The 13,610-nt window shown below is 52.7% G+C and overlaps 1 protein-coding gene across 1 annotated transcript in view; it reads left to right on the top strand.

Moving 5' to 3' along the window:
• The window catches only part of LOC146788701 (fatty acyl-CoA hydrolase precursor, medium chain-like), a 328,083-nt gene that overhangs the window by 31,022 nt on the left and 283,451 nt on the right, over nt 1–13,610 (top strand). Inside the window, exon 2 of the mRNA XM_085630306.1 lies at nt 1,595–1,799. Coding sequence (XP_085486432.1) covers nt 1,595–1,799 — 205 coding nt within the window. The remainder of the gene's footprint in view (nt 1–1,594; nt 1,800–13,610) is intronic.

Here is a 13,610-nt window from a genome sequence, read left to right as displayed (position 1 = left end):
TCCTCTCTTCTCCATCCCTGCTTCCTTGGATGTCACTGTACCTAACTTCTCTCTCCCTGCCCCTCTCCCTTCCCTCTCTCCCTGCTTCCTTGGGTGTCACTATCCCCTCGCTTCTCTCTCCCTGCTTCCTTGGGATGTCACTGTACCTCTCTTCTCTCTCCCTGCCCCCTCTTCCTTCCCTCTCTCCCTGCTTCCTTGGATGTCACTGCCCCCTCTCTTCTCCGTCCTTGCTTCCTTGGATGTTACTGTCCCCTCTCGTCTCCGTCCCTGCTTCCTTGGATGTCACTGTCCCCTCATCTTCGTCCCTTCTTCCTTGGATGTCACTGTCCCCTTTCATCTCCGTCCCTGCTTCCTTGGATGTCACTGCCTCCTATCTTCTCTGTCCCTGCTTCTTTGAATTTCACTGTACCTCTCTTTTCTCTCCCTGCCCCCTCTCTCTGCTTCCTTGGATGGCACTGCCCCCTCTCCCATCCCTCTGCCCTGACTCCTCTCCTTGCTGTATGCCCTGCTTCCTTGGATGTCACTGTCCCCTCTTGTCTCCGTCCCTGCTTCCTTGGATGTCACTGTCCCCTCTTGTCTCCGTCCCTGCTTCCTTGTATGTCACTGTCCCCTCTCGTCTCCGTCCCTGCTTCCCTGGAAGTCACTTTCTCCTCTCTTCTCTCTCCCTGCCCCCTCTCCCTTCCCTCTCTCCCTGCTTCCTTGGGTGTCGCTGTCCAATCTCGTCTCCGTCCCTGCTTCCTTAGATGTCACTGCCTCCTCTCTTCTCCATCCCTGCTTCCTTGGATGTCACTGTACCTCTCTTCTCTCTCCCTGCCCCTCTCCCTTCCCTCTCTCCCTGCTTCCTTGGGTGTCACTATCCCCTCGCTTCTCTCTCCCTGCTTCCTTTGGATGTCACTGTACCTCTCTTCTCTCTCCCTGCCCCCTCTTCCTTCCCTCTCTCCCTGCTTCCTTGGATGTCACTGCCCCCTCTCTTCTCCGTCCTTGCTTCCTTGGATGTTACTGTCCCCTCTCGTCTCCGTCCCTGCTTCCTTGGATGTCACTGTCCCCTCATCTTCGTCCCTTCTTCCTTGGATGTCACTGTCCCCTTTCATCTCCGTCCCTGCTTCCTTGGATGTCACTGCCTCCTATCTTCTCTGTCCCTGCTTCTTTGAATTTCACTGTACCTCTCTTTTCTCTCCCTGCCCCCTCTCTCTGCTTCCTTGGATGGCACTGCCCCCTCTCCCATCCCTCTGCCCTGACTCCTCTCCTTGCTGTATGCCCTGCTTCCTTGGATGTCACTGTCCCCTCTTGTCTCCGTCCCTGCTTCCTTGGATGTCACTGTCCCCTCTTGTCTCCGTCCCTGCTTCCTTGTATGTCACTGTCCCCTCTCGTCTCCGTCCCTACTTCCCTGGAAGTCACTTTCCCCTCTCTTCTCTCTCCCTGCCCCCTCTCCCTTCCCTCTCTCCCTGCTTCCTTGGGTGTCGCTGTCCCCTCTCTTCTCTCTCCCTGCTTCCTTGGCTCTCCCTGCATGAAGTTCCTCAGTGAGTTAAGCGCCTCTAGTGTTCTGGTTTCAGTAATTGGATACATGTCTTTCTCTCTCCCTGCCCTCCTGCAGGACCTCCTGCACTCAGTCCCAGGGTGCACAGCAAGCACGGCTGGCTGGAGGGGGTGCAGCTCACCGTGAAGGGTACGGACCGCATGGTCAGCGCCTACCTGGGGGTTCCCTTTGCCAAAGCGCCGGTTGGATCGAGGCGCTTTGCTGAACCAGAACCGGCTGAGCCATGGAGTGATGTGAGGAGCGCGACGTCCAACCCCTCAATGTAAGAGCTGTTCCTTCTCTGGGCGCTGAGTGTGAATCCCCCCCCCCGCCCCCCCACTGAATGAGCATCTCCGAGGAGTGACCCCCTCCAGCCCTTACAGCACCCCACTGCCCGAGCTCCCTTCATTAGTGAAACCTGTGATCACGCGTCATCCTTTGAGGGCCCCTTAGGGTAAATGTTAAAGGCTGTCAGTCTTCCGGCTCCAGGCCTCAGTCACTGCCTCCAGGCCTCAGTCACTGCCTCCATCTAACTCACCGCGTGTGGCTGCAGCCTGGAGCCCTCCCTTAGGACCTCACTCACTGGCCGTGTGTGACTTCAGTTCTGATCTCTCCCTTCGGACTTCATTCACTGCCCTGTCCCACTGGCCACGTGTGGCTTCAGTACTGACCTCTCCCTTAGGACCTCAGTCACTGCCCCGTCTCACTGGCCATGTGTGACTGCAACCTGGAGCCCTCCCTTAGGACCTCAGTCACTGCCCCGTCTCACTGGCCATGTGTGACTGCAGCCTGGAGCCCTCCCTTAGGACCTCAGTCACTGCCCCGTCTCACTGGCCATGTGTGACTGCAGCCTGGAGCCCTCCCTTAGGACCTCAGTCACTGCCCCGTCTCACTGGCCATGTGTGACTGCAGCCTGGAGCCCTCCCTTAGGACCTCAGTCACTGCCCCGTCTCACTGGCCATGTGTGACTGCAGCCTGGAGCCCTCCCTTAGGACCTCAGTCACTGCCCCGTCTCACTGGCCATGTGTGGCTGCAGCCTGGAGCCCTCCCTTAGGACCTCAGTCACTGCCCCGTCTCACTGGCCATGTGTGGCTGCAGCCTGGAGCCCTCCCTTAGATCCTCAACCCCTTCTCAGTGGCCACCTGTGGCTTCAGTACTGACCTCTCCCTTATGACCTCAGTCACTGCCCCGCCTCACTTGCTGTTACTATGCTAACCCCTCGCTTACAAGGAATGAATATACAAGCAAGAGCACTCATACATGCCCACTCCACCTTGAAACTCTCTTGGTACCAGTCAGCTACATGGTGTCGAAGAGAGAGGTTTTAGTGCAGCTTTTGTGTTTGATGTACCGCCCTAAGTGGCAAGGGAAGCCAGACGTGGGTCCCATGCTCACTGTGCCATTCGAACCAAGCTGTGCCCGGCTGATGACCCTCATAGGGCGCGAGCGGCCCTGGGCTGCTTGTGCTGCAGTTCAGGGAGGAGCTGGCCTGGCGGGTCGGGCTGGGCGGTTCCATTTGCAGCGTCGATAACACCGATTTGCACATGGCTGCGTCCAAACCGAGGTGGCATGGTGACGAAAAGAACATGGTTTGGATGCTGCCTGGAGAGGTTGCCCCTGGTTAGACCTACAGCAAGCCGCCTGCCATCACTTTTGTGTGTTTGATGTACCGCCCTTAGTGACTAGAGGGTGTCCAGACGTGGGTCCCCTGCTCACTTTGCCACTGGAACCAGGCCACACCCAACTGCGGAGCCCCAAAAAGGGCAACACCGGTCCTGGGCTGCTTGTGTCCAGTTCAGGGAGACCTGGCCTGGCAGGTCGGGCTGGACTGTTCCATTTGCAGCATCGATAACACTGATTTGCACATGGCTGCGTCCAAACCGAGGTGGCATGGTGACGAAAAGAACATGGTTTGGATGCTGCCTGGAGAGATTGCCCCTGGTTAGACCTACAGCAAGCCGCCTGCCATCACTTGTGTGTGTTTGATGTACCGCCCTTAGTGACTAGAGGGTGCCAGACGTGGGTCCCCTGCTCATTTTGCCACTGGAACCAGGCCACACCCAACTGCGGAGCCCCAAAAAGGGCAACACCGGTCCTGGGCTGCTTGTGTCCAGTTCAGGGAGACCTGGCCAGGCAGGTCGGGCTGGACTTTCCCATTGAGCGCAGGGTCAGGACTGATTTGCATATGGCTGGGTCCAAACTGTGGTGGCGTGGTGGGGAAAGTGCGATGGGTTTGGGTGCCACACCGAGGAGTTGCCCCTGGTTAGACCTACAGCACGCCGCCTCCCATCGCGGGTCTGTGCTTTGGGAGTTTAACGGCGCCGAAAAGCTGGTAAAAGTGGGTCAGTTTCTAATATGGCGTGGTAGGGCTTCCACAGTGTGGGGGCTTCCATAGAGAGGACGTGACCACCCGTGGAGTTACGCTGGTCTCTGGGGACTGAGAGCAACAGCTGATCCAGGCTCCATTGCACCTGGAGTGGGTCATAAGGTGAGACACAGCCACTGAGAGCCAGGCCCCCTGGGGGTCACCTTCATGACCGCAACATGCACTTTTGAAGCACATGTGGCCCTTGGGTGAGAGCCAGTGACGCGCAAGACTGGGTAAGGTTGTCACATGTGTCATTCGTGCACCTCTGGCGGCTGCTTTTTGATACTTTGTACCCTGGTGACAACAAGAGATGAGGGGGGCACAGGCCAGGGCAATAACCAAACCTGGAACAGACTGTAGCGCCTACCACTGAGGCTCTGAGGGGCAGGTACGGGCCATGGCGATAACCCAACCTGGAACAGACTGTAGCGCCTACCACTGAGGCTCTGAGGGGCAGGTACGGGCCATGGCGATAACCCAACCTGGAACAGACTGTAGCGCCTACCGCTGAGGCTCCGAGGGGAGGCACAGGCCAGGGCAATAACCCAACCTGGAACAGACTGTAGCGCTTACCACTGAGGCTCTGAGGGGAGGCACAGGCCATGGCAATAACCCAACCTGGAACAGACTGTAGCGCCTACCACTGAGGCTCCAAGGGGAGGCACATGCCATGGCAATAACCCAACCTGGAACAGATTGTTGTGCCTACCGCTGAGGCTCTGAGGGGAGGCACAGGCCATGGCAATAACCCAACCTGGAACAGATTGTTGTGCCTACCCCTGAGGCTTTCAGGGGAGGCACGGGCCTTTGCAATAACCCAACCTGGAACAGATGGTAGCGCCTACCGCTGAGGCTCTGAGGGGAGGCACAGGCCATGGCAATAACCCAACCTGGAACAGATTGTATCACCTACCGCTGAGGCTCTGAGGGGAGGCACAGGCCATGGCAATAACCCAACCTGGAACAGACTGTAGCGCTTACCACTGAGGCTCCAAGGGGAGGCACATGCCATGGCAATAACCCAACCTGGAACAGATTGTAGCGCCTAGCACTGAGGCTCTGAGGGGAGGCACAGGCTACGGCCATAACCCAACCTGGAACAGATTGTAGCACCTTCAGCTGGTGCTCAGAGGGGCCAGCACAGGCCATGGCAATAACCCACCCTGGAACAAATTGGAACGCCTACCACTGAGACTCCGAGGGGAGGCAGAGGCCATGGCGATAACCCAATCTGGAGCAGATTGTAGCGCCTACCACGGAGGCTCCGAGGGGAGGCACAGGCCATGACAATAACCCAACCTGGAACAGATTGTAGCGCCTGTAGGAGAGTAGGATTTGCTTCACATGGGTACCCCCACTTTTTGCTGGTGTTTCACTGTTTTTAGACTTTAGTCTGGCTGTGGCCCTGCTAATCAGGACCACAGCCTAGCTGCTTCCTCTCTAAAATGGTTTCCATGTACATTAGGTACATATCTAATTGGATTCTGGAGTGCCTTATAAGCCCCTAGTATATGGTATACTATGTACCTAGGTCATAGGTACATCAGAGGCCTACCAGGGGCTGCAGCATGTATTATGCCACCCCTGGGAAGCACTCCAAAATGACACCACAGGTCTGCTACTGCAGCCTGGGTAAGGTGGTGCTTAAACCACTCCTATGGCAGGCCTTGACAATCCTGAAGGCAGAGTGCTTGGTTTTATGTGAGAGGGTGCCCAAGCATGAGCTGAGCCCCTCTGCAGCCTTCGGAAATACTTCCTTATGGCTGTTCTGTGATACAGCCATACATATACTCTTAAGTGCATTATAACCTTGCGGTAAATGCCAACTTTGGAATGGCTACATCAAAACATGTCGTGTTTGGTGTCAAACGCTTTAGAATACTACCCCCCCGCCAGTTCTGCCGGTGGGGGGTAGCATTCCACCCTTCTAGAGGGAGAGACATGTTCACACTGGCTAAACCCGGTTAAATCCTTTCAAAGCCCTGGCATCACAAAATGGATGCCACTGCCACAGACACGGGTCTGGCCTCCTGCTGCTGAGGGAAACTCCAGCAGGGGAGGCCTAGACAATAGGGTTCCTGTCCCAGGGAGCTGTAACCACCTCCCCAGACATGCTGATGTGTATTGGGGCAGGGTGGGTGCATTCACAGAATGCTTTTGAGACACTGCCAGGGGCACACAAGGTGTCCCTGTGCATAGCCCGGTTCAAACTGGTTGCAGGGGCACCCAGCCCCTGGTCTGGCGTGAAACTGGACAAAGGGGAAGGGGTGTAACGACCCCCATCCCAGGCCCACCCATAGGTGGAGCCTTAGAGTTAGTCCATCCCCTAAACTTAGTATAAGTATAGGAACCCAGTCCCTAGGACTTTAGATTACCCTGGATGAACCTCTGAAACATATATCCTGGACCTTCGACTTTCCATCACGACTAGAAGATGGAAGAAATCTCCCTTGGGGTCAAGGAGTGACTCCCCTGCTTGGCAGACACCAAAGAAGCAACTGACCTGTCTGCATTGCTAAAGCTCCCACCGGACACCGAAGTCTCTGCATCACCAGAGGTGGATTTCCAGACTTCCCCGAGGCTACCCTGATTCCACAGCAAAGCTGAGACCCGTGGCTATCGTGGGTAACGTGGAACCGTGACCCCTGGACACCATGAACTTTTGCAGCAAAAACACCTTCCTGGTCATCCTCGAAGTTGTGCTTTGGGTTCCGAGTAGCCCCAGCTTTGAGCACCTCCTGCACCGAAGATTGTTGGCCTCCACTCCATGATTGACCCGTGGGCCAGCTCCAAGTGCGACCACTCAAGGCTCCTTCGCGATCACTAGCCCGTTGGCTAACTGCACTTCTACTTGTGCTTTTCTGGTTGCTCCAGACTAGTGCTTACTTACCCTCGCTGGGTGAGTCCATCAGACCTTGCTGGTTTGCACCGCAGTCCTTTCTCTGATTTCCTGAGATTTGTCGTTGCCAAGGCTTGTTGGGTCCTTCCTGGTCGCCGACACTGCAGCACTCGACAGACTTCGTGGGACAGGTCGAATCCATCTCGTGGACTTCGTCAATGCCTCCTGGACCTCGTGACTGAAGAGTCAAGACACTCGACAACTCACCTGAAGCACCCGACATCTGTGGGCATTGGTTCATCCTGCCCTAGGTCACTGGCAAGTGACCCAGACTCTGTCCCCTCTGCTTTCAGGTTCCTTACATCCCAGTTCCAGGCTTGGATCTCTCCGGACACTTCTCCTCTTCTCGGCAGTAGCAGTTCTTTGCAGGCTTCCATTGGAATCGACGACGTGACCCGACACCAAAAGACACCTATGCACCCGGCTTCCCTAGGTGAGGTAACTCAAGTACTCCAGTACTCTCGAGGGTACTAGCCCTAGAACTGTCTAAGTCCAAAAGGGTTTGGTCCTAGTTCGATTTGAAGTGTCCCTAATCTTTAAAATTCCAACCGCGACATTCACGATAGAAAGTAATAGGAACCCGTGGTTGTGTTTCCACACTGCATGCGGCTCCCGTGGGTCCCCGACGTCCCTACCTTGGGTGGTTCCTTGGGGTCCCAGTGTTGTAAATTGAAACAACGATGTGATTAAGCATTTACTGAAGACATTAATTCTCTTCTCTGGATCGTGTTTTCTTTGTTATGTTGGCCGAAGCTTGGACTCCATTTTGTATTGTCATGCTTCCACGTGTTCCCCACGAGAAGAGTCCAACCTCTGTGTTAGTTGCTCTTGTAATCTGCCTAGTAACAGTCTGTAAATAGCTCCTTTGTCCATCTGGCACATGCCCAGACTTGACCACATCTGTTATCAGTTAGCCTTGCTTGACCATGTTTTCGCGGGCTCAAGGAGTGTGTTAGCTCCGCCCACATATTGATTCAGTATCGAAAATGACCATAAATGGTAATGTTCCTCGACCTCATGTTGTATCCACCCACTTATGAGCCCCTCTACTGTGTATAAAAGGGGACCATGTACGTAGGTTCTTGGTGCTACTCTATGCAATACTGAAGAGTGTTGTGTGGATTGTAGGACCACCCTTAAGGGTTAATAAATGCTGTCTTTGTACTTTGCAGTTTCCGTGCCAACTTCCTTGTAGATTCCATTACAGGAGAGCGAACCCTTGTGTCCTGCGGGCCTAGCTGGGGCCTGTATTCATCAATTGGCGCCCGTCACGTGGGGCTCATCGGCGACTCGGATGCTCGAAGGACTGGTCGCGACGAAGGTGAGGAATTTGGCCGGGGACGTGATCACTGCCAGCGGCGTCTTAGCCCTGGCATCCCGAGGTTTTTCTTCCTTCCCTTCCGAGCTGACCGTCTGGGTGGCGCCGGTCCTCGACTGAGACCTCTTCTGTCGGTCTTGCCGTGAAAGCCGTTTGGGCGATTGTGGAGCTTGGCAGTTGGAATCTGGACTCTTGATTGGTAAGAACCGGTGTACGGTACTTGCTCCGAGTTTTTGAAGCCTGATCTGGCTATTTGAGTTTGATTTGGGATGACTAGTCATATTTTGTATTTGTCTTTGTGAATATATATGCGTTGCAACACATATAGGCAGGTAATGTGGAGAGATTTCTCCAGAGCTGTGTAACTTTGAACGGCGCAACGATTAAGTGCCATTTTTCTATAATATTGCATATTTTGCATTATTTCTGAGCATGCCTGCTTTCAGCGCACTCCGTAAGTGGTGTTGCTGTTTTGGGAACCGGTTGAACCTCGAGGAATCTGCTCCAGCTCCCCCAGAGGGGACTCCTAATAGGGATATGTATGTGAAGCATGGTCTTTCTTCCATAATGTACAGCACAGTGTGGAGGAAATATACAAAAAAAGATCCTGAGTTGCGATGGCCTTTGTATGGATCGTTTGATATACGTAAGATTGAGTATGTGGAACAGTGTATGTGTAAGCGGCGTGCTCGTCAGGATATGTTTGAGTGTGTACGGTTGTGGGTGAAGGAGGTGCGTGAGCGAGAGAAGCGCGAGAAAGCGCTGTTTGATAAGGAACAATGGAAGAATGATCATGTGCGAGCACAGGAAGCGAAGCGTCGGGAGGACAGAGAGCAGACGGACAGGCAAGAGAAGGAGCGTAGGCTACAAGTTTCGGGTCAATATGCTGTTCGGCAGCCACTTTATCCTGTCCTTAATAATCTTGATGATGATTTTTATTTACTAGATCGTTCTCCGCCCCCTTATGTCGGCGCATCTGCTCCAAGGCCGCAAGATTCTGTCCCGGGTCCGGGTAAGATAGATACGCGGTCCATGTTATCAGCCGAACAAATGGCTGAGCTTCGACAATTTTCCTTCCGTGCACTTAAAGGCAAGATATCCATAGAGGAATTATTCCATACTTGGGGGCCGTGGCAGGAGAGAGATAAATTGTATTTTCTGGGTCATTTCACGGAGGAAGTGATTGATGCTTTCCGGAAACGTTCTGGTGTGTTTGAGCCCGACGAAGTGTCATCGGATGCTAAAGCATTGCGTAATGGTGTTTTCTCTTTTTCTAAGGCTCCAGATACGGCTCGGCGGCTGTTCGCCTTGCGGGACGAGGTGCTGGTCTTTAAAGAGAAAGCACGCCAGCGAGCAGGGGAGGAGAAGCAGTCGGATTCGTGCACAACGGAGGGCCACTCATCCACCTCCCAGTCAGATAAGGATGACATAGTGCATGTTAAACCAATGCGAGAGGCGGCGCCTTTGTATGTTCCTCCTAAAGGAGCGGGGACTAGCTCGGACATTACCTCCGCCGATGCTAAGGGATATTTTGTGTATAATTGGGTTTACACTCCATGGCATAGGGCTGATGTTATGGCATTGAAGAATGCGCTGCCCGACCCCCGCAAGAATCCAGCGGCCTTCTATGAAGAAGTTGAGGGGGCCTTGAATTCTTGCGTTATGACTTTAGCAGATATAGATTTGTTCTTTGGGCTTATTCTACCACCAGACATGTGGCGAACTGTGCGAAAGGTAGATGATGTTGCCACTTTTAAGGCTCGATGGTCTGAACTGGAGGATGAGGATAGGGAGAGGAAGCCTGCGCAGAAACCGCCCCAGAATATTTTAGATCTCCCTGCTGCTATTGTGGCGAAGTTGAAGACAATTATCCCCCCTAAAAAGATTGACTGGAATATGTTGGCTGCATGTAAACAGAAAGTTGACGAGTCAGTTGCGGACTTCTTTACGCGCTTTGAGGAGACGTTTCATGATTTTAGTGGACAGTCGCTTACCGACGATACGGGACGCCACCTTTTTGCGGATAAATATGTGGCTAATCTGCTGCCGGCAGTTGCGGCCCGTCTAAAAGCGAGTGAAAGTTCTTGGTCCCCCGCTACACCGACGGCCCTCCTGACTATCGCCCAGTATTATGAGCGTCAGGAGCAAGAAGCAAAGGGCCAGGAGGAAAAGAAGTCGAAAGATTTGAAAACAAAGGTGATGTTGGCGCAAGTCTATGGCCCGCCTCGACGGGGTAGTAATAGAGGTAGGGGAGGATCTTATGGTCCTCCCTCGGGCCGGTCTGATTTGAATAGGAATCAATGTGCGTATTGTAAGCAATCGGGTCATTGGGCTAGGGACTGCCCGGTGTTGCATGCATCGCGCCAGGGGCATACCCACGGTGGCCCGTGAGGTAGAGGGGGTTTCTCGAACTTTCGAGGGAACTCTAACGAACAGGCTCGTTTTGACTCTGCTGGGCAGCACCGAGATAGATCAAATGTTTTCGATCGCCAGCATCAGTATCAAGCGTCAGGGATTGATCGGTCAGGGTACCATGACTCTCAGCATGCATAGGAATGCGTTGGATGGGGGTTAGAATCAGTTGAGGTGCCGGTTGATCAGAAGGGTCCTTATGTATCGGCTGAGGTTTTGGGCTCTACTGATCAGTTCCTAGTGGATACAGGAGCGACACGTAGTGCGCTATCTAAGCAATTGGTTCCGGGGGCTCCCCCATCCGGCTTAATGGTCACATCGGTAGGGTTTGACGGTACACTCTCCCGAAGCCCTCTTTCACAGCCCCTCATGTTTAAGGTTGATTCTTTTTCTGCACCCTGTCCGTTTCTGCTTGCCCCGTACACACCGGACAACATTATGGGTCTTGATATGTTAAAGCATTTTAGGGATACGATCCGCTGCTCCCCTGCTGGTGTGCGGGTAATATTGAATGACAATTACCCCCGATCTGAACGGATGTGTGCGATGTCAGAGGATGCGCTGTTATCTACCCTCCCTCGTGCTTTGTGGGCAACTTCGGACACTGATGTAGGACATATGGCGATTCCACCGGTCCACATTAGCGTCCAGGAGGGGGCGGTGTTACCACGCCTCCCACAGTACCGTATTTCCCAGGAGGGTGAGGAGGCTCTCATACAGATAGTGCAGGATTTGATAACGGTTGGGGTAGTCGAGGAAGTCCCCTACAACATTTGTAACAGTCCGATTCTTCCCATACTGAAAAAGGATACGGATGCCAGAGTTTATCGGTTTATAATTGATTTGAGAGAAGTGAACAAGATCGTGATACCTCAATACCCAGTGGTTTCCGATATCACGACGTTGCTTACCTTGGTCCCGCCTACGGCGACCACGTTCTCAGTGATTGATTTGAAGAATGCCTTCTTTTCCATTCCCATTCACCCTGATAGCCGATATCTTTTTGGGTTTACATTGAATAATAGATCTTATCGTTTCTGTAGGATTCCCCAGGGCTATACAGAAAGCCCTAGCATTTACAGTCAGGCTTTGAAACGACAATTGGATTCCTTTGTTCTGCTCGAGGGGGTCGCCCTCATTCAATATGTTGATGACATCTTGCTGGCGGCTGACACCCTGGAGTTGTGTGAAAAAAGTACGTTATCCTTACTTTCCTTTTTAGCGTCCCACAATCATAAGGTATCTAGGAAGAAATTGCAATTCTGTAGACCAAAGGTGACTTATTTGGGTCACCTTTTGTCTAAGGAGGGACGTGCACTCACACCGGATCGTATCCAAGTAATTTTGGATACACCGAGACCGTCCACACAGAAGGATGTGCGTGTATTTTTGGGCCTTGTTTCTTTTTGTAGACAGTGGATATTGGGGTTTTCGCACATAGCTAAGCCATTGTTAGCCCTCTTGACAAAGGACACGCCTATCCCAATCCCTTGGTCAGATGAGTGTGATACTGCTTTTCAGCAACTCCGACAGGCCCTTTGTTCAGCACCAGTGTTAGGGACCCCTGATTATGCAAAACCCTTTTCGTTGTATGTGCATGAGAAAGATGGATGTGCATTGTCAGTTTTAGTGCAGATGCACGGCGATAAGCAGCGCCCTTGTGCATATTTTTCGGCTGTACTTGATCCTGTCGCCCGAGCATTACCCGGGTGTTTTCGCTCGGTTGCGGCGACAGCTGTGTCAATACGCCAAAGCGAGGGAATTGTGTTATCTCATAAGCTGTTGGTATTAGTACCCCATGCTGTCGATGCCCTGCTTAACCAAACAAAGACGCAGCATTTTACCAGCGCCCGTTTAACGGGATATGAGTTGACGCTTTTGGCTCCTCATATTACGTTGAAAAGGTGCGTAACGTTAAACCCGGCAACATTGTTGCCATACCCCGAAACCCAGCCTGAGGCGCGGAAAGCGCATGATTGTATTCTCGTGACTGAGGAACAAACAAAGGGTCGTATTGATCTCCAGGATACGCCCTTTCCAGATGTAGATGGAGAACTGTGGGTGGATGGATCCTGTCTGAAGCTACCAGATGGTACGACTTCAGCAGCATATGCAATTACCACATTACAAACGATAGTGGAGACAGCACGCATACCACAGAAATCAGCTCAAGCAGCGGAACTGATAGCATTAACACGAGCATGTGAGCTCAGTACAGGACTATGTGTGAATGTTTATACAGATAGCCGCTATGCCTTCGGAGTAGCGCATGACTTCGGCCTACTTTGGAAGGAGAGAGGGTTTCTAACGTCACATGGAGTACAGATAATGCATGGAGAGTTAGTTCATAATCTTTTAACTGCATTGACATACCCAAAGAAAATTGCCATCGTTAAGTGTAGCGCCCATAGGAAAGTGGTTGATAAAGTTGGAGAAGGGAATGCGTTAGCGGATCGAGTAGCACGGGAGACTGCGATGCAGCCCGGTACTACTGCCATGTATGTAGTCAAGTCACAGGTGGAGAGATGGCATGATGCGAAGGAGGAAGTGCGAGAAATGCAAAGGACCGCTTCTGACAAAGAGCGGGAACAATGGGCTAGCGAGGGAGAACTGGACGACGAGGGTTGCTGGAGAAATAAACAGATGGATAGATGGAAATTACCCACGGCCTTTGTACAACCTATGGTTCAGATGGCACATGGGCTAGCACATGTTGGAGCTTCCGCAATTGTAAAATTGCTTACCCAAGTCTGGGAGCATCCAGAGATTGCTAGCACAGCAAAGAGGGTGGTGCAGACCTGTATGATCTGCCTGAGGTATAACCCTGGAAAAGGTACTCGAACTCCAGCAGGAGGATTTGTGACACCCACTGCACCCTTCGAGGTTTTGCAGATGGATTACATCCAGCTGGAGCGCTGTAATAATCTGAAGTATGTTCTAGTAGTGGTCTGCGCTTTCAGCAAATGGGTTGAAGCGTACCCTACGAAAGACAATACTGCAATGACTACTGCGAAGCTGCTGCTGAAAGAGTTCTTCCCTCGATATGGCGTCTGTAGACTTCTGTGGAGTGATAATGGCCCTCACTTTGTAGCGGATG

This window comes from Triturus cristatus, chromosome 10 (genome assembly GCF_964204655.1).
Source record: "Triturus cristatus chromosome 10, aTriCri1.1, whole genome shotgun sequence".
In the NCBI taxonomy this organism is placed as follows: Eukaryota; Metazoa; Chordata; class Amphibia; order Caudata; family Salamandridae; genus Triturus; species Triturus cristatus.
Note: the sequence above shows the minus strand (reverse complement) of the source record. Positions and strands in the feature narration are given on the sequence as shown.